This window comes from Gavia stellata, chromosome 3, assembly GCF_030936135.1.
Source record: "Gavia stellata isolate bGavSte3 chromosome 3, bGavSte3.hap2, whole genome shotgun sequence".
NCBI classification, from domain to species: domain Eukaryota; kingdom Metazoa; phylum Chordata; class Aves; order Gaviiformes; family Gaviidae; genus Gavia; species Gavia stellata.
The window spans coordinates 57,244,345-57,271,042 of NC_082596.1; the positions used below are offsets into that span (position 1 = coordinate 57,244,345).

The 26,698-nt window shown below is 41.1% G+C and overlaps 1 protein-coding gene across 1 annotated transcript in view; it reads left to right on the plus strand.

Annotated features, from left to right (window-relative positions):
• The window catches only part of RAB31 (RAB31, member RAS oncogene family), a 65,982-nt gene extending 55,031 nt beyond the window's left edge, over positions 1-10,951 (plus strand). The window contains exon 7 of the mRNA XM_059815633.1: positions 10,579-10,951. Within this exon, the coding sequence (XP_059671616.1) occupies positions 10,579-10,676 (98 nt within the window). The 3' untranslated portion in view covers positions 10,677-10,951. The remainder of the gene's footprint in view (positions 1-10,578) is intronic.
• The last annotated feature ends 15,747 nt before the right edge of the window (positions 10,952-26,698 follow it).

Sequence of the window (26,698 nt, forward strand, 5' to 3'; positions counted from 1 at the left end):
TTCTCCTTCAATCACAGATCCAGTCATATTATCATTTAGGGCAACCAGGTTGGTTGGACATGGTTTACCCTTAGTAAGTCCATGCTGACTGGTCCTGGTCACCACCTTCACCTTCGTGTGCTCAGAAGCACCTTCTGAGAGTATTTGCTCCATGGTTTTCCCAGGAAGAGAGTGAGGCTAACCAGCCTGTAGATCCATGGCTTGTTATTGCCTTCTTTGAAGACAGATATAACATTTGCCCTTCTTCAGTCATAGGGGACCTCCATCATTCTCCACAACCTTTCAAAAACAATCGGGATGATAAAGAACAGCCTTGCAGTGACATTGGCTTGCTCCCTCTGCATCCTCAGGCTTGTATGGGTTGAGATTTCTTAAGAGCTCCATGACTTAATCCTCTTCCACTACTGGTGGTTCCTCCTTCCTGAATCCTGTTTTGGGGTGCGGAGGCGTAGGAGACAGCATGTCCAGAAACTCAACTTTGTTTCCCTAAAATCTTTATTTTATTTCACATAGTCATGATCAGCTTATGTTAGCTACCACACTTTACCTGAGATGGGGCCTGGTCAAGTGTTTCCTTCGTTTGCATGGGATGTATTTGAAACGGTTAGTGAGAACTGATATTCCTAGAATACGCTACCTTTCTTTTACCTCCTTGAAAAAAGGAGGAGTGTGTAACATGGCCGGCTGGAGGAACTGGTTCTTCCTTGTTTGCCTGCGTCTGATGTCTGATGGTTCTGAATGTTCTCACGGAGGAACTCATCCTTGCCACATAATTAGATAATTAGTTTCCGTCTTTGATAGGCAATGCTGCAGCTGGCATTGTACACTGTCCCTAATAATGGATATAATAGATGAGGAAAATGGGCTAAATTAAGTTTAGTATGAACTAGATACCCAGGCAAGTGCACTTAATTCCACAGGCAATTATTTCTATATATAGAAATACTTGGTCTCAGTGGATGTACTCGTGACCTTATCAAGTACTCAGCACAGAGAAAGGAGAGAGTTGGTAGTGTATGTTTATAGAAGTATAGTGGAAACCAATGAAAAATGCTTAATTAGCAGGGGAATTAATTAGTATGATTGTGATTGAGCAGACAGTATGGATAACTTTCTGATGTTTTATACCACTTCAGTCTTTGTGCAGTTTCCAAAAAGTCTGTCTATGCCCAAGTTGCATGGCAGCATTTCTGCCTTTTCAGTGTATGATGCCGCTCTGTGGCCACGTCTCCTACCCTGGTGACTAATTTTATTTGTGTGGTGCCCTAGAAGTCATGCTGCAGCTTTAGTTTTGCTTTCACGCTGCGCGGGAGTTCACGCCCTTCTCTTTTTGCTGCTGTAGAAGGGCATGGTGCAGCTCCCCAGCCTCTGAACAAGGAGACAGCAACTTCTGTTTGCCTTGGGTCTTGTAGGTGGACTGTACGTGTTGCATATTTTACAGCCTGGGTTCGGAAGGATAGTCCAACATGCGTGGAGAATTTCTCCATTAAAAAACCTTCTTGAAATTTATACCCCAAACAGAAAGGGTAGACTATATTTTAATTCAGCTAAAAAATTTACCTCCTGCTTGCTTATGCTTTTCATTTCCCAGGAGTATTTTAACATAATAATTTTTCCTTCCTAAAGAACTAACAGTTGTCTAACAACTGTCTCTTTTCCAGGGAAGATGTTGTGAATGAAGTGAAATAGGATAATGGGAAAAAATTACTCAACATAACGATGTAAAGAAGGCAGAAAATAAAAAGGGAATTGGGGTGCTTTGCTGACAACCAGATAAATCTTGGAAAAATTATAGAGATTATAGATAGATCACTTCATTTCTAAGGTTATTATATTACACTATTTTTAAAACATTTTTTAAAATAAGTTTCTCTCAGGATTTGGAGATTTGCCTGCTTTGAGGCATGTCTTAATAACACAGTCTCAAGACAAATCCATTGTCCTTAATTCTTCTCAAGAAAATACAAAACACGAAAGACTCGAATCAGGAAACATTTTTGGAACATGGGGCAAATCTGGCAGGAGAGGGACTCTGCAGTTGTTGTACTCAGGCAAATAAGGCTGAGGAGGCAGACCGAGCACAAGAGTCAGCAAAGTTGGTGTTGTCCGCGCTGGAGAGTTTTCACTGGGCTGCGTAACAGGATGCAGGTCCTGGCTGTCTCTTGTACCCCTGTGATTTCAGATGGCAAGCCACTGCATTTATCCTGAATATATTTAGCAGCGCATTTAGTTACATGAAGGCTTGCTGTGATTGTGAAACATCATGAGGCTTTTCTATTTCTCTGTAAACAAGAAAATACTTTTCGTACAGTTGTATATTCCCCACTTGGGCTAAATTTTTCCCAATGTCTGTCTTGAAAGGTTTTTGATATAAAAAGGGCTTAAGATTATAGTGGTTTATCATGTGTTCCAGTAGTTCTTAATAGCTGAGTGTCTATAGGATCAAATGTTACTAATTTTTTCTATTCCCAGCCTTAGAAGAATCATAGGCACAGCAGCTCCTTGTTGCTGATTTATACTTCAGCAGCAGCAAAAATGCCAGGAATATATTATATGATAGCAGTATAATACAGTATAAAGTTGTGCCTGTGCAGGGGGTCATAACAGTTACGTATGTATTGTCCCTTCTTGGTTGTGGGGCTTTAGTCCACTGACCGCTGCTTGCGCCTGGGAAGGCAGCTTACCCATTAAAACTGGCTGGTTTTCAATGACTAAAGAAGCTGCCCCCAGGAGTACTGTCACTTAGTAGCAATCACACCCTTGCAATTTTCAGACATCCGTTCACTTAACAACTCAAATAAGCCTTAGTTATCTCATTCAAATCTAGTACACGCCCAGCTGTTTCTCTTCAGCCTGTGTGTGTTGGCTGTTACCTTAGCGTGAAGGTGCCCCAGATATGAAGGAGATTACGTAAAAGCCATCTACCGTTAATGATAGAGCTGAGACTGTACCTCCCAGGTTAATACCAGTCTGCGTCAGTAGGTCCAAAAGTAAACAGGCGGTGGGATGAGTAAGCTGCTGAAGAATACCTAGTCAAGTGAAATATGAAATAAACTTGTGCTTAAACAAAAAAAAAAAATAGATGATGGACATGCATTATTTTCTTGAAGTCTGGCAAATGTTGGAGATTGTTGTGCTACCACAGGGGGCAACATTGAAGCATTTCAGCATCTTCTGTCAAGGCTGAGAGTGAAGTGAGGAATAAGATTATCAGAATCACTCCATGGAAGGTGTGTAAAGAGTTGTTAGCACACTTGGTCTTACAGATGCTAGTACTATGAGGAGGAGAGACAGGCTGATGTCTAAAAATCAAAATAAGGATGTTCTTCCTAGAGGAGGCTTCCTAATTAGAGCAGAGAGTTTCTGTCTCAGTGTACAACCTTTCATGTAGTAAATGCTCAGTTATAAATGTATGAAGCTATTGATTTTTCTGATGCCTTGCCAGCAGCTCGTATATTGAATATTTAATGTAACCCAAATACTTGTTTCCTAGAAATACTGGGAGATTGAAGAAAACCAGCCTCTAGAGTTTACAGTTTAAATGATTGTATACTGGACAAACTAGAGAGGAATGTGTGAAATGTCTGTCTCTGGTAGAGGGAGGGGTCCTTTCCAGCACGCATTTGATGTTTGCACGGACTCAAATGGGCTTGGACGGGTAGAATTGCAGATGGACAATTTTTAAGTTTTGTGGAAGGCGAGTATCACAGAATCATTAAGATTGGAAAAGACCTGTAAGATCGCTAACCATTATCCAACCATAAGCCCAACACCACCATGCCCACTAAACCATGTCCTGCAGTGCCACGTCTCCATGTTTTTTGAACACCGCCAGTGATGGTGACTCCACCACCTCCCTGGGCAACCTGTTCCAATGCTTGACCACATTCTCAGTAAAGAAATTTTTCCTAATATCCAGCCTAAACCTCCCCTGGCCATTTACTCTCGTTCTAGCACTAGTCACTTGGGAGAAGAGACCAACACCCACCTCTCTGCAACCTCCTTTCAGGTAGTTGTAGAGAGTGATAAGGTCTCCCCTCAGTCTCCTCTTCTCCAGGCTGAACAACCCCAGTTCCCTCAGCTGCTCTTCATGAAACTTGTGCTCCAGACCCCTCACCAGCTTCGTTTCCCTTCTCTGGACACGCTCCAGAGGTTTGGTGTTTTTTCATCCTGTTATCTGCTGATGTGTGGATATGTATGAACTACTGTGAAGAGGTCTATGAAAGACATTTTAAGAAAAGCAAGTACGTTTATGTTGCAAAGCAATTCACACATCCCATTTTTAAGGCAGCTCAAGTTCATAAATGAATTTTTGTAGGGGGTGTTCACCTACTGTGAAAGGACGGAAAAACATTGCCCTAACTTAGAAGTATTTGAGATTATATTCTTGACAGTTTATGCTCCCTGTATTTCTAGAATTAATTCTCCTCTTGCTTTCACATTTTAATAAATGAAGCAAAACTTACTGGCCTTTGGACTACTCTTAAAGTTAAACTTGTGAGGTCCTGGATTTCTCTCCAACCATAGGAGACCTCTTCAACACAAACTAGTAAATAAACCAAACCAGCCCAAAGTTAATTACAGCAGGACCTCAAATCAAGGTTGGGTCTCTTATTAATTAAAGTCATTAGGAATTCTGTTGTTTATTTTGCATGTAAGATGATTTTGGGTGTTTTTTTCCCTGCAGATTTTAATTAAAAGGACAAAGTTTAGTTGTATTGCTGCTTCCCCTAGCAAGAACTTCAGTGTCAGCAATCTGTGCTTTTGCTTTAACAAAAAAAAAAAAAGCTTTTTTGTCTTGCATGGAGATGCTATTAGATATGCTATTAGAAGTATTAAAATTATTGCAACTTAACTATGTTTGGTTATGCAATATCCTTTATTGTAAATATATGCTGCCTTGCACAAAAACAACATGAAGTAAACAGCAGTCACCTCTGTCAGTTGGGGAAATCCTGCTTCACTGCAAGTAGGGGGGAGAAAAAGAAGCTGGAGACTGACTAGTGGGCCAAGCTTTATAAATCATGTGAGAGATACAGGGAACTTCTAAAATACTAGTGAAACTGGTTTCAAAGGATGAAAGCACTTGGGGAGATAAGAAGTGTGACTGTCATAAGTCATAGAATCATAGAATTGTTTAGGTTGGAAAAGACCTTTAAGATCATCAAGTCCAACTGTAAACCTAACACGGCTAAGTCCACTGCTAAACCATGCCCCTAAGCGCCTCATCCACACGTCTTTTAAAATCCTCCAGGGCTGGTGACTCAACCACCTCCCTGGGCAGCCCGTTCCAATGTCTGACAGCCCTTTCCGTGAAGACGTTTTTCCTAATATCCAATCTAAACCTCCCCTGACGCAACTTGTGGCCATTTCCTTTTTTCCTATCACTTGTCACTTGGGAGAAGAGACCACCCACCTCTCTACAACCTCCTTTCAGGTAGTTGTAGAGAGCAATAAGGTCTCCCCTCAGCCTCCTACAGCCAGTCCTACAGGTGCAGAAAGCGTCTTGCATGCAAATGCCAAAACTGTTGGATAAGATGTGCTTGCTTCATTCTGCCATCCCTTCACAGATGGCTGTGCTTTATTAATGAGGTTTATAAAGACCAATGCTTTGCAGGGGCTCCCCTTGCTGTGATACAGCCAGCAATTTTAGGAGGAGGTTCTGGCCGTTGTATAGCTGTTGTACCACTACTTGAAGAAGTCTGCCTTTTCTCAGGTGAGCCACAGCATTCACATCCTCAGGATGCTGCGGTGGCTGTCAGGCTGCTGCTCTGGAGCCCAGTAAAATGGATTTCGCATCCTGCACTAACAAAAATCTCCCCTTCTTCAGTCCCCTAAAAAAAAAATTAAGTTGTACATGATTTTCAGACAGAGAACAGATGGGACAGATGCACAGAAAGCCACTCACTGTGCAGCACTGTGATGTCTTGCCTCTTACCCTTAGCAGAATTGTTGTAGTTGTGTTAGATATTAGGACTGTGCTTCTTTTGGACTTGGACTTCATCATCTGGATGTGCCAGCTCAGGTTGATCACATCACATCTGTTTTCCTTTCTACTACACGCTGAATGAGTGTCTGTTCAATGCACTGTTGTGTTTGTCCCTTTGTCAGCATGACAACCAGTTGGGTTTTTTCCTTACATTCAACTTCAAGGCTGTTTCCAACCTTTCACACAGTCTTGTACACATGAATAATGAAACTAGTTTAATGTTAAAAAACCAAGCAAAACCAAAAAGCCCAACTCCAAGCCTGATTTTTTCCTGAGCTAATGGATGTCACAGCTTGTAACTGGAGCATCACATTCAAAAATGAACAAAGGGAGCAGATTTTATTACTGTGATGATGCATCCTGCTTCCAGCTGCAGCAGAGAAATCCCCATCTGCCTGCCTTCAAGTTCTGCTCGCAGAGCTGTCACCCAGTCCCTGTTGTCACTCTTGCTTCCCTGCTCCAGTTTTCATTTTTCTCCCTTCCCGTTTTGTTTACCTCTTGTCCCAACCTCCCATTTCCCAATCTTTTTGCATCTGGCACTCTCAGAACAGCAACTCCCAGAGTGCTGATTAATCTCTTTACATCAACAAATCTCAGGTTCAATAGCAGGAGTTGGAACTCTACCAGGCATTGGAGAAGACTCTGACCTTCATCCTGGGCTGCCTCAGCCCAACTCAAACATGCCAGAAAGGAGGAGATGCAATTGATTTAGTGCTTCCCACCTGTTAACCTGGATGGTTCACTTCAGAACCATGACAATTTCTGTAACCCTACATTTGAGCAGTCTCTTGTGATGCTTATTATTTTACACACCATGGTGTGTTTACTGGAATGAGATCATGGAGGACACCAAGATCTCTGCACAAATGTGCAGGGGTGCATGTTTACAAACAGTTTTGTTGCACAAAATCTGTGAAATGTGGTTTAAACATTAGTGAAATGAAACCAAAATATATAATCAGATATTTAATTAAAAGAAGTGCAAAATCTAATTTTTAAATTGCAGTCAGTGGACGTAACTCCATGGAAATATCAGCAATGGGAACCATATGGAACTATTGTACTGTCTCAGTAATAGTAAATCCTTAAGTTCCTCATTTCACCAGTTCAGCTGCAGAGTTCTTAGATAAATGTATGTTTTTCTCTCTGCAATTGACCGTTTCATCTGAAATCCTAAGATGTGCTGTTGGTGGTCTTTGGCAGGCTGGCTAGTTGTGTCCTGCTCTGCAAAATGGAGAAAAGACTCTATTTGTGGTCTAGTTTGTCGTCTTTAAGTTAAGCCACAGAAGATTTCAGTCTCTCATGGACCTTTTGAGCTGACTCTATCTTAACAGAGCAGTCATCGGTTTGAAGAGGAATTGTCTTAATGTATTTCTTTCTTCAGGAGGAGAGTTGCTGGGCTGGATGTTCAGGGCACTATACTGCTCCTTTCTGACATCAACTGCATGAAAGAAAGAGGATAAATTAACAATGCTGTAGGCTATCTAATACAGGCGTATTTTTTTATTGCTCTGGAACAGACTATGTACGCCAGTGAGATGTACATTTTAAATGAGTCTGTACTTTCTAAAATTAATTCAGTTTATGACATCTGTTGATCCTGACTCTGCCAGCTATATTTGAGTTGCTGTCAGCAATATTGATGCCATATTTATCAAGAGCTGAATGACAAGATGCAATGATCACGGTGCTTTTAGGTAGCAGTAGTGATTGAGCTGGTTTAGAAGCAGGAAGTGTAGATGCAGGCTCAGTGTTTCACAGCTCATCCTTAGTGTTCTGCTGCTGCTTAAACCTTTCTCTGTTACAGCGTCTGCTGTGAGACTAACTGTCAAGGAGGCCCAGGGAGAGACAATCGGTCAAACAGGTTGCTGACTGATTATTTTTATCCACTTCCCCTGACCCCTGGTGAAAGAACACTGTATCATTTGCTGTGGAGCTGGTTCTCAGGTGTTAGACTGAGTTTTACACTCCAAGAGAGTTACTTCTGTCAACTGTGCATCAGATGGTAAAAGCTGCTTGGGCAGGGATAAGTCTTGTTACTAAAAGTAAAATGATTCAACTTCATGGTTTAATAAATCTGGTAATAAGAGAAATAAGTGAGAGAAAACTCACCTACTTAAAAAAAAATATTCTCAGCCTTGAAAAACTTTTAGACTGCTTAAAGCTTTATTTCCTTGTATTGAATTCAAGGGGGAGGGGGTATCCAAACAGCAGAAAACATGGCTAGTTAATGACAAACAGTACTTAAGTTCAGAGGCCAGAATAATCAGCAAATACTATGTCTAGAGATTTTTTCTCTTTATTATTTGTAGTTGTTACCTGTGTGGTTTTTATCATTTTGAGAAATGAAATAAATCAAGGTGATTCTTAACAACATACACTGTGCCCTCATCTGAACTGGACAAAGTGCTCGCTGACCTTGGAGCAAAAACATAGCAGGCTTCAAAGATAAGCTTGCCTGCTTCTTTGCATACACTGCAAGAGTATTGTAGAAAAGACCTGAAATTCACAAGAAATATGAAACACTGCATGAAAAACAAATAGAGGTAACATTGTTCTTTAATGTGGACTTCTAAAATGAAAGTTAAGCTAGTTTACAAGCTCTCCTCTTCCAAACTTACTGTTAGAAGAACCAAATGTTTAGCAAGTATTTGCTTAATGGTATGTAATGGAAACTGTGTCTGTAGATTACAACTTTTTCAGCTACATTGGGCTCCAAGTCAGATTGACAGAGTTTTATTTTAGCTGGGACTGAGTTGAAAGCACTTTGGAAATAGTAGGTACGTAATGCAGAAGTTCTCTCCAAGTCTCTACAACGACAGTGTTACCTTCTTGGAAAGCCTCTCACAGATACTATGTTCTTCATATTCTCTAGAGTTTTAAGAATTAGTGGATTCTCTTTGTCTACAAAGAAAGCCAAAAGAACTAATGCATGTAACAACTGTGTCTGTAACCACCCATTCTGCTTTTTATTTTACTTTGGAAGGACACTTACATAGTGTAAGTCCAAATATAATGTAAGCAGGGTGTGAAGTTGATATTTAGTGACCTAAATAGAGTGCAGCATTGTAATGTCAGTGCTTATGCATGCTTCAGCCCTCAAGATAGCTGTTTCTCACTCTGTTGGACCAAATACAGTATCTTTAGCTTAGTAATGTGAGGAATTTCTCCCCTCTCATTCAGTTGTACAAACACCCAGGATTATCTGCTTCAAAAGTCACACTTTTGTTGTATAACATACCTGTTCAGAACTGACTAGGAGAGGTGAAACTCTGATGGGCTTAACCAAAGGTAATTTAGGGACAAGTTTTACAGATGAAATTTTGCTGTTTGATTTCATTGGGATTGGATTTTACCTGAATGCTTTTATCTCACCCTCCCACAACTACCCCCCCAAGTAATTTGTAGGACTCAGGCTTCAATGTACATACATAATTCATAGACCATTTGGCAAGAGTGAGTGGTAAATAAATGCAGCAAAGGATGGGGAAATCTAAACTGTAAAATCCACCTGGATTATGATGAGCTGTACACGGGAACTCTCAAAGTGGCATGTAGCAAACAAATGTTAAATATTTTAACTCTTGTTATTTAACATGGGTAATAGTAAAACCAGGAGTAGTTCACAGAAAGCAGATTCAACTTCAGAAAAAATTTCCAGCAAATCCACAAGGTAATGAGAAACTACATTACCATAAGTGTAAGCTCTCCAAGATACTGATAGGGAGATCACACAGTTGGTTTCATGGAAAAGCCAGGCCCACACCAGCGACAGAAGATAGATTGGACCTGGGAAGATCCTGTTGTTCCATTTATAATTCTAATTATTAAGCACATTGTATGTTGTCCATGAGTAGGAAGCCAGTTAGACAAAAAATGTAGCAATACTAAATGGGCATGTGGGGGAGGGAGTTGGAGTAGTGCCTTCTGCCCCTGGGAGACATCTCTAGCTTTCCTGTGATAGCTGAAATTCTTTCAAACACTTAAAATAATCACCCCATAAGATGTTTAAAAAGTCAGGAGAGGCTGGGGGAGGGCTGTTAAGTAATCAAAGCTGTCAGCTGGAAAGACATGGGTACTGCTCAAAGGAGGGAGGGATTCAATGAAAAGAGCAGATTTGTTTTTCTTTTTCAAGTATAGGCAGTGTGTGTTTAGTTACAGTGTTTTGTAAAACTCTCATGTACAAGAACTAATGACATGCAGATTTAGGACATGCAAGATCTCATTAAACTAGCACCATTCACATCTACGTGGAATTAGGAGAAAGCCGAGAATTTTCTCTTTCTTAGTTGTAAGGTGCTCAGTAAGAGAACTATTTTTTTGAATGCATGGATAACATAATTTCGGTGTAATTCATTTCAGTATACTTTATGCATTCTCAATAGCCATATTTTATATATTTTTTTTAAATGTGAAAATCTTCTTTCATAAGCAGGATGCAAGGAAAAAGATTCAAGGTACACAGGAGACGGTTGTTTCTGGTAATGTTTCACAGATGTAATTCTTACGCAAGCTAAATCTTTCTATTATCTGCATGTGTTGTTACTATATCAGGAAAATTTAATTCACTGTCTTCTCGTGTGTTTCAGGTCAGCAAATTCCACCCTTAGATCCTCATGAAAATGGTAACAATGGAGCAATCAAACTTGGAAAGCAGACTTCACAGACGGGTAGGCGGTGCTGCTGACCCAACTTGATCTTTTTAGATTTACTTGAAAAACAGCACCATTTGCTTTTTCACTGAGAAAGGACTTCGTGATCTCTGTAACATGGCTCCTTATCTTGAAAGCAGTATTTTCAATATTCCCACGAACAATAATGCAAGGACCAGAAGCAGAAGGCTTTACTTCAGAGGGATTTTGCAAAACTGAGTTTCTCTTTAATATCCTGTCAAAATTACAATGTCAAAGTACTCTGATTCTCTGTTTAAGCCAATGACTGGGGTTTTTGGGTTTTTTTTTAATAAAAAGATCCTTTTATATATAAATTTTAGATTTGCTGCAAAAACTTCTCTTCTTACATTGCAAAGTGAACTTGGCATGTTTTTAGAGTTTTCTCTATAATAATAGGGTGAAAAAAGAACCCATAAAGCCTGAATTTTGGCATACAGTTTCTCTGCCACCTTTCTGGCTGGACTCTGCTTCTGTATTTTTCTAAATCTGTAGCTTCATCTCATACTTCCAGTAGACATCAGCAAGAAATGGACTGAATTTGTTAACTAGAAAAAAAATGGATCCAAAGGATGAGCGAGTGCAATTTTTACAGGCTAGAAGTCAAAATCTGTATCAGGAGGTGCTGTGTATGTGAAAGAGGGAGTTGTCATGAAGGAGACTGCTGGACCCCATGCAGTTCCCAGTCTGCTCCGGAAAGAAGTGAAGATGCAGCCACTGTGCTTTGCCTGGATTCATTCCCTTTCCAGGGCATAGGCTTCATTAATTACTGAAATTGTGAAAAGAACATAAATGTCAGCTTAATCTCCCCTACTTACCAGGTTTCCTCCAAATCTGTGCCCCAGACCATAGTTGTCTCTGCTCAAAGATGCCACTTCCCTGGTTTCTAAAAGAGAGTGCCGCACTGCCCCACTCCTTCGTGGTCTCACTGCAGCGCTCCAAGAAGTCTTCAAGTCAGAAGAATGACATTTCTGTACAAAAACAGCTTAAGAGAGCACAATATAATTTGGGGTTAAAGGCTGGAAGCTAATAAAACAAACCAGAGCGTTTCTTTACAAATGCAGTTCTGTGAATTTGTGGAATAGTCTCCTCATCCACGTGGGGATGCGGTATGGAAGACACACTACGTGATACTTGTGAAGTTTGATGCACTTGAAAATACAGTGTAGAAAAAAAATATCCAATAGGTGGTTATGAACTAGAAATAATGTAAAACTGTATGCATTCTCCACTTCCATGTTTTATAAATGTCTGTGACTGAGATGATAAAAACCGAATTCATCTTCATCAATTTCACTGGAAATCGGAACTAGGGTAAGAATGCAGGCTTCAAAACCGAAGCCCAGCCTGCATTCCACAACATTAATTTGTTCTCTTATGAGGAAAATTAACCTCACTGCACATTTGTTGGGGGACTTACGAAAAGCAAACAAAAGGGAAAAACAACTTTCCACAATAAATCATGAACAGGCAGGCTAGAGCTGGGTCTCCGTGTTTATACATAAAAAACTGACCTTATTGCTTGGTTGTGAGATTGCTTTGATAAAATGGCACTAATTATTAGGGCTTGAAACAGAGCCAGATGAAATCAACAGGAACATTTCTTTGTCTTCAGAGGGCTTGAAATAGTTATAGGTGGGAAATGTCCCACTGGATTTTATCTAAGAATCTAAGCTGCATTGTTCTTTCACAAACAGTCAATTTCTCAGATATTTTAGACTCCTTTGAAAGCACTCATACTTGAAAATATGCCCTTGGATAATACACAGACTCAGAGAGCTACCATGAGAAAGGATATTTCAGGTAAACTTTCAGTTGTCATCTGTGCTGATATATGATCCAGGTTGCTGCTTCATTGCAGCAACTATTTTACAGATAATCCAGGGTTATTTAAGTGAAAATTCAGCAATCATCATTGGTAGATGGGGAGGGAGACAGGCTCCATTAGGGAACATTTCATCCCATCCCTAGTACAAGCAAGTCTGCCAGGGGTGCCTGGCTTTTTCACCTGGCTGTGGTGGGAGAGGTTAACCTGTCCTTCAAAAGGCTAAAGAAATATCGAAGTTGCCAAATCACAGATTCGTATATGGGATCTATGACCCAATGCTGCAAAACATCTCATTCTTGCTAAAAAACCGAGGAAAAGGCTAGACCTGTTACCAAGAAAACAAGGTGAGATCAAACCCACATTTTTAAAGATGTCATGTATTTTAGTTCCACATATAGTAGTTATGCATAACTGATTTTTAAGCTATTATAAATCGTTGTGGCATATTTCCTTTTTTTAATGTGACATCTCAAAACTCATTAAACCCTACTTGAGATGTATGAAAGCTTTGTAAGACAATTCTATGAGTACCTTGTATACTCTAATTTATGCTAGAATTGGCAATTGATGCTGATTTGTATGGAAGAGATACTGTCCTGAACAACCAGCTCTCACAGCTGCCGTTGAGCTGTAGTGAATCAGAACAGGTTTATGAGTTAAAATAGTTTAAAATTGGAAGTTGTTACAATGGATCTCAGGAAGATTTTAAAATTCAAATGCAGGCAAAGTAAGCTGAAAGATATTTTTGCATTTGGTGGGACAAATCTAAATAACCTTATTCTGCTTTTAGTCAAGAAAAAGATTAAAATTAATAAGGATTCTGATTGCATCAGTTCTTGAGGTTTGGGTTATGGTGAGCTTCAATAGGGAACTCTGAACACAGAACAGGTAAAAAAATAACAGGCCACTGTGCTGTGCAGAGCAGCTCACATTTTCTTTGAAGACAGGGCTCGTCTTTGACGGTGATGTTGCCTTTCTGCTGTTTGTCAAAGCTAAAGTGCAGCTTTAACCTGCCTCTTCAAATGGGGGAACAGTTTGTTTTAAAAATTGTGATTTTCAAATGTAAAATTCATTATTTCTGCTTCCTTTTGTTGCCTGCGTTGCTTGGAAAATACCACCACCCTTCATAAACAGCCAGAAAAATGACATAGAAAAAAACCCCAAACTCGGAGTCAAAAGTTTCAGCAGGAACCGGAATTCCTCTTAGTAGTTAATGGCTGGTGAAAAGCTAAATTACTGTACAGGAGCACCTGACTCTGTAGCTGATCTGCTCTAATAATAATAATAATAATAATAACAAGGCTGCAGTTCTAGGTTGGCCAGCTGGTGCTGGATTTGTCCAAGATTGGTTTTCTCAAGAGAGCTGGCAGCAGGACTGAAGCACAGACTGCAGTGCCAGGGATGTTTGATGGAGCTTGTTTGCACCATGACTGAAGACTGTGACTGTCCAGTTGTGGGTGACTTGCTTTTCTGGCTTGTCATGAACTAGTTTAAAAAACAGATTATGAAGGAACTAGTTTTCATATATGCTCTGCATATGTGTGTGTATATAAGTACAGTTTTATATCGTTATGCTGACTTGTAGTGTTTTTTCACTATGTCTGGTTCTCATATACTGCACATTGTATTCTGTAAGTACATTTTTTTTGTTAATGATCATTTCACCTTTATGAACTTAAAGCTACAGACTGAAAGTAGCAAGAAGGTGAAGATACACATAGGTCCAACTATTGACTTGTCATTCTTATGCATGAAAATGGCATATTGTAGAAAAAGTTTGTCTTGCAGACTGAGAAATCTAAGAAAGGCCATTATTATCCAAGAAATCGGACTCAAGAAGTATTCAAGTTACCCTCAAAAAAAAAAAAAGAAAAAAAATTTATAACTTTTGTTCATGGTACAGCAGGTCTCTCTGAAGTGCTACAATGTAACATGGGTCCGTATCAATACCTAGGAAAGTACCTATCATCCCTTGTCTTCACTAATCCTTCATACCATGTGGTAATAAGCATGACTAGATAGATTATACATGCGAGCACTCTGACTATAATCAGACCTTTTCAGTAGAATGATGATATGTTTTACTATCCTACCCTTAATTATTTAAACCAGAGTCAGTGATAAATTGTCAATTTAAAATCACCTGTTAAGTACTCTTACTCTGTTTTGTTTGTATAAGGGCTTCGACTGGGCTGGACCCACTCGCTTCATGTATGGGATGCTGCAATCTGTTAATACTTTACCTTCTGTTTTACATATTAATTGTATCATACCTAATAATATTTTTTGCCCTAAAATGTAGGTTTTGTGTTTTATTTAACCTACAATAATTAATGCTAATAAATGTTTTAAATACCTCTGATTTGGGGATCTCTGGTTTCAATAAATGAGAACAAAATAGGTCCCACTTTTTACATCATTTGCTCTTGAAAAAGGGCTGTCTGCGGTCTGTGGATTGCTTACCTGGGATTTAAATGCTGCTTGAAATATGTGTGGCTGGCCTTTTAGCAGAAACTGAATGCCTTCTTGGGGAATCCTGTAATGCAGATGAACTTTCAAAAACCAGAAGAAGATTATCTGAAAATCCCTTTGCTAAGTTACGTGATTTATCCGTTAGAAGAGAGGTACCTGAGTGGCCAGTATTAGCTTGGGAATTTAGAATAGTAGCTGTCAGTAAAAAGTGAGCTTACAGTTACAGCTTGCTTTGAATAGCAACCATGACTATGGCTCTTAAGACACTTTCTCTTTTGTATGTTTTTATTTTGGTGGTGCATTTAATTGTTTTTTCCTACTTTATATCCCTCAAACTTGCCTTTAGAAGTTAAGAATTAACACTCCCTTAAGAAGTATGCAGTATTTCATACCTCTGAGTGCTATTGTTTCAAGAGGTCTTTAAACTCACCAGAAGTTTTTTGCACTGTCTGGTTCATATTTTCAAAGTTGTTACCACAATTATGAGGAGTATGAATAAAGGGTTGGGGTTTTTTATGGAAAAATAGGTTTTGGGAGTAAGGCTTTTCTAACTACAATGATAAATTCAATGCACACCAGTACACAAGAAGTGCAGTAACTCAAATGTAAGGAGAAACCAGTATTTCAAAGAGGATTACATAGGTTGTGAGTTTAGTTACAGCTTGAAGATACCTGGCAGGATCTGCTCCCTGCTTTAAAGCATTTGTAATCACATTGAAAAAATTACATGTCTTACCTCCAGTTATGTGTAAATAATGAGGTACATAACCGTAAACCATAAAAGGTGATGTACTTAATTCAAGGAAAGCCTAAGTAAGCCCCTCTTAATGATTATCAGTGTGTTGGAAAATCAGAAGTGAACGCCATTTTTCCTTTCACTGTGGAAAGAGAATTGTGCCACTCACAGAATCACAGAATCACTAAGGTTGGAAAAGACCTGTAAGATCATCGAGTCCAACCATCAACCAACAAACACCACCATGTCCACTAAACCATGTCCCACAATGCGTCGTCCACATGTTCCTTGAACACCTCCAGGGATGGTGACTCCACCACTTCCCTGGGCAGCTTATTCCAGTGTCTCACCACTCTCTCAGTAAAGAAATTTTTCCTAATATCCAGCCTAAACCTCCCCTGGCGCAACTTGAGGCCATTTCCTCTTGTCCTGTCACTCATCACTTGGGAGAAGAGACCAACACCCACCTCTCTGCAACCTCCTTTCAGGTAATTGTAGAGAGCGATGAGGTCTCCCCTCAGCGTCCTCTTCTGCAGACTGAACAACCCCAGTTCCCTCCTCATCAGACTTGTGCTCCAGACCCCTCACCAGCTTCGTCGCCCTTCTCTGGACACGCTCCAGCACCTCAGTATCTTTCTTGTAGTGAGGGGCCCAGAACTGAACACAGTATTCGAGGTGCGGCCTCACCAGTGCCGAGTACAGGGGCATGATCACCTCCCTGGTCCTGCTGGACACACTATTTCTGATACAGGCCAGGATGCCATTGGCCTTCTTGGCCACCTGGGCACACTGCTGGCTCATATTCAGCCGGCTGTCGACCCACACCCCCAGGTCCTTTTCTGTAGGGCAGCTGTCCAGCCACTCGTCCCCAAGCCTGTAGCGTTGCATGGGGTTGTTGTGACCCAAGTGCAGGACCCGGCACTTGGCCTTGTTCAACCTCATCCAATTGGCCTCAGCCCATCGATCCAGCCTGTCCAGATCCCTCTGCAGAGCCTTCCGACCCTGGAGCAGATCAACACTCCTGCCCAACTTGGTGTCATCTGCAAACTTACTGAGGGAGCACTCGATCCCCTCATCCAGATCATCGATAAAGATACTAAACAAGACCGGTCCCAAAACTGAGCCCTGGGGGACTCCGCTTGTGACCGGCCGCCAACTGGATTTCGCTCCATTCACCACGACTCTCTGGGCTCGGCCGTCCAGCCAGTTTTTTGCCCAGCAAAGAGTGCACCTGTCTAAGCAACAAGCTGCCAGTTTCTCCAGGAGAATAATGTGGGAGACAGTGTCAAAGGCTTTACTAAAGTCCAGGTAGACAACATCAACAGCCTTTCCCTCATCCACTGGGCGGGTCACCTGGTCATAGAAGGAGATCAGGTTGGTCAAGCAGGACCTGCCTTTCATGAACCCGTGCTGGCTGGGCCTGATCTCCTTGGTTGTCCTGCACGTGCCCTGTGAGTGCCCTCAAGATGAACCTCTCCACAATCTTCCCCAGCACCAAGGTCAGGCTGACAGGCCTGTAGTTCCCCAGATCCCCCTTCTGGCCCTTCTTGTAGACGGGTGTCACATTTGCTAACCTCCAGCCAACTGGGACCTCCCCGGTTAGCCAGGACTGCTGGTAGATGATGGAAAGTGGCTTGGCAAGCTCCTCCACCAGCTCCCTCAGCACCCTTGGGCGGATGCCATTGGGCCCCATAGACTTGCAGGTGTCCAGGTGGCATAGCAGGTCGCTAACTGCTTCTTCCTGGATCTTCTTCTGGATCCATCCTCGATGGATCAGTCCTTGCGTTGTCAATGGGATGTTTTACATGGCTTGGAAGCATGTTCTTGTAGTGCTTTAGGTTAGTTTAGAGTTTAATTTAGCAATGAGAGGGGAGCCGTACATTTGGCTGGAAAATAAACCTCCTCTGCTTTCCTTTTGAAGACTGAAGGTTCTGTCTCAAGGTACTTAAGGAAAAGTATTTGATGTTTCAGCCTTCAAAATCTTCATGACTGCATCTTCAGTCTTTCTGCAAAGAGCATCATAGGACACCCTGATGTGATCTCCTGAGCACAAGGCTGATGAAATCTGTGTATCTGCTTCATACCTCCACCCCCTCACCTAATCTGTAAACGTGTTTAGGCTACTACCAGGTTTGTGAAATGCCTCCCTTCCCTGAAAGGAAAACAGCATGCTGCAGGATTTTTTTTTCCCCTCGATGTTGTTTTACACAAGGCTATGGAGTGATTTTCTTAAAAGTGTTAAAGCACCCATGGGAGGACAGACTGGCTGAAAGTGTTTGTACAAATGCCTCTGTTAATTGGTGGAGGTTACTCCCTAAGGACTTGCTGTCAGCGATAGGATGCATTCATGTGTGATAGGGTTCTTGATCATTAATAAGATGTGCTTTTGATTACACCTGTTTTTTAACAGCTGGACCAGGGGTAAATTCAGTGCTTGATATAAACGCTCTCTCGCTGTCCAAAAGTAAGACTCTTCACTAGAAACTGTAAAATTAATGGTTGACCGCATTTAGCAGGTTAAGATGAGAAAGAGTAAGTAATAGCATAATGTAGCATAATACAGCCTTTTTAGTGTCTGAAAAGATGGGTTTCTTCTCTTTTGATTAAGAAGAGTCCTTATTGCAAAAGGACTCAAAAAAGGACACACATTCAAGGAACGTGTGGACGAGGCATTGTGGGACATGGTTTAATGGGCATGGTGGTGTTGGTTGATGGTTGGACTTGATGATCTTACAGGTCTTTTCCAACCTTAGTGATTCTGTGATTCTGTGAAAATGTCTGTATTTCTGATACTACCAAGTGGGTCTTGATGCAGATTAGTTTGCATTATCATTTATCACTGCTATGTATTTTGTAGGAATGTGAACACAGGCTCATGATATTAGCATTCATAATCACTGTGTTTTCAATAGATACGGTGCAGAAGTGTTACTGAAATTGTTGTGAAAACTGAAGATAGTACACTAGCAGAACTTGAAGTGTAAGAGACCTGTACTAACTTGCATTTAGTGTCACACCAATTAACAAGTTTTTAATAAGATGTCATTATTCAGTGCAGAAAAGCCTAGCACTAGGGTGGAAGAGAATTTTGAGGCTTCTGGTTAGCTATTAAACATTTATCAGCTTGGGAAGGATTTCTTTTTTCTGGCTGTTAAATTACTCCTGCCAAAAATAATTTTTATCCCTGAGACTCCCTGAAGTATTTAAAAAAAAAAAAAGCTTTCTTTGAAAAGTACTGACCTTGTTTTCTCAAAACCTCCCTGAGAACCCAAGCTTTATCTTTCCCATCATCTGTCAAAAGTTCTTTGAGACACACCTTATTTATGATGAAACACTCAGCCCTTCTGATTACCACACTCTGAGAATTTTAGAAAACAAAAATGCATTTCCCCTGAAGTCCATTTAATTCACAATTATTTTACCCAGACACTGCCAATCCTGCTCCCTCCACAACAGTAAAATACATATTTAAATAAGAAGATAAATACCTAACAACAAAATCCCTGCTCCCCTACAGCAAGTAGAATACTCTGGGGAAATGATCTGTTACAGACTGAGAGAGAAACAATCCCTAGGCTTCTGATTACATATTGACAAGTACCGATCAATAAGGAAGCCAGCTTACATGTCTAAGAGATGCCCTTGAGGAAAATGAACATCACGTTCCTCCCTCTTTGTCAATATAACGTGACTTCAGGGGCAAGCAATAGCATTGCTGTTACTGACTTAAAATAAATAAAAAATGAATAAGAGGATAGTAACAGTTTCTCTTCGCTTGTTTAATAGGGTTGAAATGTAGGTTAAGCACCTTATAAAAGAAATCCCTGCTTCTTGTCATCTTCAAAGAACCTGGCTGCTTTGCTGACAAATACATGCTGGGAGTTTTCACAGAGGTTTAGCAAGAAAGAGCAATGGATGCAACCTGGATGATACAGTGCATTTCAAAATCCCTTTCCAATGTTCTAGCTCTGCAAAAATCAAGTCATCGGCAAACCTAGAATCGCTACCGAATATCCGAGTTCCTGTCTGTGTTCATCACTCATCACGTGGGACAATTTTGCACTGTAGATATTTACCAAAAAAGCATAAAATGTGTAGCAGGGATCTAATAAGAGCCCCCAGAAAGAAGGAAGTTCAAAATAAAGACTCAAATTTTCTGTGCTATTTCTTGAGACAGTCAGGAACTGAAATGAGAATGAAATAGCTTTCCTGGAACCATTCCCTTTAGAGATATCGTATGTCCTCTGAGTTTTACTACACTCTGTAGGTCATTCTTGGTTCTCAGGGAAAATTTGCTTTCAAGGTGGCAACCTGAACCGCCTGCTGGCACCTAACCAGCTCTCCTCCTACGGCACAGCCTTTAACACCAGAATGGTTCTCCCCATAGTCACAGTAAGGAGGGACAGAAGTCTTATTTGCAGCTGATGTTTCTAATGGAGGTGATTCAGTTTCTTGGCAGTTTTGAATACAAAGGAGGTTTTTGAGATATGCTGGAAATACGAACTCATAATGATGTAGGAAAGAGTTCTAAACAGATAAACTTGTTTCCTTGTGACAGAGATACCAGAAAAGGAAATGCTTTTTTTTAATATAAGTTTTTCACCACAGTCTTTTTTTTAAATGTTTTTAGGATGGGAAATAGGTTTCTTGAAATGCGAACAAAGCCAGAATGTCACATTGATTACAAAATTCTGAAGAGGGAAAATAATGTTTAGAACTGAAATGAAGGGACAAACAACATCATGATGTCCTACCCTAGAAGATACTCTTTGTGGTGGGTCACAACCCCATCGAGGTGATAGAGAAGGAACAAAAGCAATGTCTGAAATAGAAAATTTGGATTTAGGGTAAAAAGGATATCATATTATAAATGGTCAAAGAGTTCGTATACATGCATTTCATGGCACAGACACGTTAACACCGTTGTTACTTGAGAACCCTAGCTAAAAAATGAGCATAAACAAATACAAGATTAAGAGTGCATCAGGTGCCTAGACTCCACCTGTAAAAAATGATACCATATCTTTACCTGTGGGTATGCCTGAATTTACATAGTACAAAGTCCACTGAATAAAAGATGATACCCATTCATGTAGTTCATGACACACCGGTTACTGAGTTAGAGCCCTGAACAAAGGTCTTTGGCTAATACATTCCAGTGCACTTCTGTAGCCACCCTGCCTGCATGGTTTAGCTTTTCACGAAGCTTGATTCTGGCTGAATGATGTCTTGGAATGATGGGTAGTTTTGCATGAAAAGGGGAAAATGTTCCAGACAAGACTAAGGAAGAAAGGATGAGGTGGTGATAAATGTATCCAAGTAGATTTGCGTTGACTGATTGAACCACAGCATGTACTATGTACTTAAGTACTTGCTGCTGGGAGTATAAAGGCTTTACAATAAGACAACATCCATCACTGAAAGATAAAATGGAGGGATTTTTATTTTATTTTTCCCAGGAGGAAATTGATGCCTTAGAAAATCCACAAGACCTGAGTCATCAAGTCATCACTCTCAACGGGTATGTCTTTCAGACACCCTGCCTCATCTCACTGTGAATCACACACCAGTGAAAGATGCATACCATGGCAGAAAATTGCACCCTTTCTTGTGTGACAGACACAGTTTAAAAAATTACAGGGCCTGAAGCAACTACCAGATTAGGAGAGCCTCCATCTGAAAAGTCTGTTTCGCATCACATCAGTGACAGCGAGGTGAGAATGTCTGGGAGCTACGGGTTTCAGAGCCCTGGGAAAGTGGTTACTGAGCTATTTGGAAAGATGACTCAGCCCATGTCTCTGGTAGTGCAGGAGGGACTGAAGTTGTTGAGGCTGCCTTCTGACAGGTCTGCTTTTGAAGAAAGCTAGCTTTTTTTGTGAAATGGTGCCAGAATTCCCATGAGAGGTCCCCATTTCCTGAGATGTTTGAGGAAAGACGTTGTGTTCCCTGACTTTGTCAACCAGCATTGGAAGTTTCCCTACCACTTAGCAGGAGCTCGAAGGCATAACTGAATCCTGGATAGTAGATAATTCCAATGTGTATTTTAAACCAGCCAGCCACAGGCAAGAAATTAGAGTTCAGGAACTTGTGATTTTCTTTTGGTATCTTCACACAGAATCACAGAATCACTGAATGACAGCGGTTGGAAGGGACCTCTGCAGGTCATCTAGTCCAACACCCCCGCCAGAGCAGGTTCATCTAGAGCAGACTGCACAGGAATGCGTCCAGGAGAGTTCTGAATGTCTCCAGAGAAGGAGACTCCACAACCTTCTCCGGGCAGCTTGTTCCAGTGCTCTGCCACCCTCAAAGTAAAGAAGTTCCTCCTCATGTTTAGATGGAACTTCCTATGACCAAGTTTGTGCCCGTTACCTCTCGTCCTGTCACTGGGCACCACTGAAAAAAGACTGGCCCCATCCTCCTGGCACCCACCCCTTCAGTATTTATAAGCATTGATAAGATCCCCCCTGTGTCTTCTCTTCTCCAGACTAAAAAGACCCAAGTCCCTCAGCCTTTCCTCACAAGAAAGATGCTCCAGTCCCCTAATCATCTTTGTAGCCCTTTGCTGTACCCTCTCCAGCAGTTCCCTGTCCTTCTTGAACCGAGGAGCCCAGAACTGGACACAGTACTCCAGATGCGGCCTCACCAGGGCAGAGGGGAGGGGGAGGATAACCTCCCTCGACCTGCTAGCCACACTCTTCTTGATGCACCCCAGGATGCCATTGGCCTTCTTGGCCACGAGGGCACATTGCTGGCTCATGGTCATCCTGTTGTCCACCAGGACTCCCAGGTCCCTTTCCACAGAGCTGCTCTCCAGCAGGTCAGCCCCTGACCTGTACTGATGCATGGGGTTATTCCGCCCCAGGTGCAGTACCCTACACTTGCCTTTGTTGAATTTCATAAGGTTCCTCTCTGCCCAGCTCTCCAGTCTGTCCAGGTCACGCTGAATGGCAGCGCAGCCTTCCCGTGTGTCCGCCACTCCTCCCAGTTTTGAGTCATCAGCAAACTTGCTGAGGGCACGCTCTATCCCTTCATCCAGGTCACTGATGACTATATTGAACAGGACTGGACCCAGTACTGACCCCTGGGGAACACCACTTGTTACAGACCTCCAACCAGACTCTGTGCCACTAATCACAACCCTCTGAGCTCTATCTATCAGCCAGTTTTCAATCCACCCCACTGTCCGTTCATCTAATCCACACTTCCTAAGCTTGCCTGTGAGGATGATTATGTGAGACGGTGTCAAAAGCCTTGCTGAAATCAAGGTAGACAACATCCACTGCCCTCCCCTCATCTATCCATCCATCTCTAACTTGATCATCCTCAACCAAGGGAAAGTCTTTCTTCTTCCAGACTTTCTCTGTTACCTCCAAAGTCTGGGACTCCTGAGGGCTGGCCGGAGCCGTTAAAGACTGAAGCAAAGAAGGCATTCAGTAACTCCACCTTCTCTGCATCATCTGTCACCATGGCACCTGTCTCATTCAACAGCGGGCCCACATCTTCTCTAGTTTTCCTTTTGCCTCTGATGTACTTGAAGAAACCCTTCCTGTTGACCTTGACATCCCTTTCCAGGTTTAATTCCAAGGAGGCCTTGGCTTTCCTTGTTTCATCCCTGCATACTCTGACAGCATTCTTGTAATCTTCCCAAGTGGTCAGTCCCTTCTTCCACATACTGTAAACTTCCTTCTTCCACTTGAGCTTTTTCAGTAGCTCCTTGCTCAACCATGCAGGTCTCCCGCTTCCCTTGCCTGATTTCTTGCTCTTAGGGATACACCAATCCTGAGCTTGGAGGAGGTGGGACTTGAATATCATCCAGCTCTCTTGAGCCCCCCTACCCTCTAGAGCCCTAACCCATGGGATTTCTCCAAGCAATTTCTTGAAGAGGTCAAAGTCAGCCCTCCTGAAGTCCAAGGTTGCAATCCTCCTTGTCGTTTTGTGCATACTGCACTTCAGGTCATGCTGGAAATGTAAGTAAGCCATGTTTCAAGCGAGGCGGCCTATCTGATTTCATACACAACCATGTAATAGGAAGTGTGTGATGAGGTGATACAAAGATTCTCCGTCAAATTTCACAGTCACCTGCAATTTTAAACAGAACCGTTACTATAATGTCACAGTTGTCATTTACCTACGTCCCTTGTACTTAGAGCTGGTCTACAGAGAGTGAGATTTTGACCGATTATGACAGAGTATAAATTGTCTCCCTTCTCCCACCAGGGTAAATGCCTCCAATTTAGGTATCCATACTCTTTTCAACTGCCATCCTTCTATGAGGCCGTTGAATAACAGCAATTTTGGGTTAGGGCTTTGAGGCCTTGAGGCTTGAGGTTGCCTCAGTGTATGTTGAATTACCACACTGTCAGGCCTCCATGGCAACTCCATCACTTTCATCCGAACTGGCCTCTGTATTGCCTCACACAACAGTAGGCTTCATGGGTGGTTTTGTGTGTTTCTAAGTTTTCCTGTGAGGCACCTGCAAATATTTCATTTCTTTATGATGTCATCTGGTATCTGCTGATGACACAATAAAGGAAAGTGTTGAGTTTTATTAGCTACTCACACAAAGGCAACAAAGTGAAAACTGAAAATGTGCAAAAGTCTGTTTAAGCTCATCTTGGGTAAACTCTACTGTTCTATTTTCTAGATAAGTACTCAGATAATTGATAGATGTTGCTACGGTCATCCCATCAAGCAAATTACTTCCGCTTGCATTTAAGAATTAAACTATCTGTGTTATCCAGGCTGAAAAAATCAGAAGTTGGGTCAGTCATAATGTGTCCAGAAGCCCTCCTATCCTGTCCAGTCTTTTATAACAAGTTGTTACTGAAATTTGTTAGAATTAAGTCAGTGGCCCAAATGAGTCATTCAGAAACCTCTATCCAGTTCACCCTCTAAGAGATAAACATAAAATTAAAAACCTCCTTTTAGTTTTCAATAAATATAAAGGAAAAAAATTGTCAAGAAATGTCATGCGTGATGTCACTGGAATACACAAGCTTTCCCAAATGCATGACAGTTTTTAAGGAAGAGCCTAATTCTCAGATTTACAATGTGACTTAGTAAAAATGTAATGATCCAGTTCCTTGCTTTGCTGTCCATCAAAGCTATCCAGATCAAGCCTCCTAAGATTTGCTGAAGATTACATGCCAGACTTGGAAACTCAACTTAGAATGTGAAAATTGCCTAAAAATTGATCTTTTTGGCTTAGCCATCCCTCAGATTGAACATCCAATATTTTAACTTGGTTAAAAGTTTTGTTGCTGATGCATAAGACAAAATCCAGCTCAGATATTTCTGTCACAATCGTATTGTCTCTGAATAGCTAACAAGAGCAAAATGCAATGATTAATTTTTGCCTTTGATGTGAGTGAAACTGCACTCACCTGGGGACTAGTTTCTGGATAAGAAAGCACAGTTTTTACTAAGCTACTTTGAAAAGCTGATTTTTTTCTGTTATGATGATGAAGTGATATTAAAGTCTTTCCCTTTCACTGTATGTGTGAGAGAATGTTCATCAGCAAAAGCAAAACACATTTAAATCTTCAGGGTTGAATGCTCTCAAGAGTATGACAAAAATTGGTGGAGATACTCTTGGAGCCATTCATATTAATTCTGAACAAATATTGGTGCACAGGGGAAATTTCAGATGACTGTAAAAAGTGAATGTGGCACACTGTAAAGAACAAACGTGATGGGTTTGGATGATTACAGGCATTACATAGACCCTGGGCAAAATACTAATAAAGACAGATATGGGAAACAAATAGAAATTAATTCATAGGTAGTAGCTTATGTAATGTTAATCAATATATTTTTAATGGAAAATAGGTGCATTCAAGCAACAAGACAAGACTAAAATGCAGTTGCTTAAGGTAGATGTATTGACTTAACACACATGGATTACTTTAAGACATTTGATGTAGCCCTGCATGACAATCTGGTAAAAAACCCCAGTACTATACAAAATCAATTTACCTGTATCAAATGCTCTGTGAACCAATTAGCAGCTACATCAGCATGTTTCTACTCTCTTCTAATGGGTTATTTAACGGCTTCAAAGCAGACAGCACAGTTCAATGTCTTTATCAGTGATCTGGAAGAAAACATAAACTCTTTGCTGATAACTTTGCAAATGACACCAAAATTGCTGGAAAGAATGAAGAAAACAAAATGACATAAGGGTATTTAACATGGTGCTTCAGATCTTAAGCCTTAAGCCAGTATTTAAAAATAGGATGGGTCTCAATGTGGAAGAGATACTCTCCCCTATCTGTCTATGGTGGGACTCTCTGAAGCCTCTGGTGCTGGCCCAGAGAGGGAGGGTGGTGAATGAATAGAAACTACTCTCTGATCCACTATAGATTCCCATTTTCCTCATTTCTATTATTTGCCTTACTTGAGGAAGGAAAAAATGCAAGGAACAGCCAGGCACAGGAAAAAAATCATATGCCAGGTTTGCAGTGGCTGACTCTGGTTTTCTATTAAATTGCTATTAATTTCTATCAAATTGCTTTTTCTCATACTAGGGACAAAGGAGGAGAAAAACCACCTGCCTCATTTGAAGGTGAAAGGAGGGGAAGCTCGCTGGCCTGTCTGTCTGCCAGCCAGCAGGAAGAGAGGGGCAAGGAGCAATGTGGATTAGGAGAGAGGGAAGGGAAAAAAACCCCAGCAAAATAGGACAGAAGTAGTTTTGGGGTGATGGAGTGGGCGCAGGAGGGTCTCAATGCGCTATTGTGTATTTCTCTCTGAAATGCAGAATTGAAGCCAGGAAACATGTGGAATTAAAATAGTTGATTGCACAGTTAAAGTCTGTATTAAAAGGCATGCTCACAAAATATTTACAAGCATTTAACTTTATGAATTTAACATTGAAACATCTATTTATATATTGCTCTGCAACAGGTATGTAGGCACAGGACCAAAGTAGTGGGTTGAGTGAATGCACTCTCCTAACCTTCCCTGTTAGTGCTTGGTGTCGGGGGAGGAAAATGGTGAATATTCAT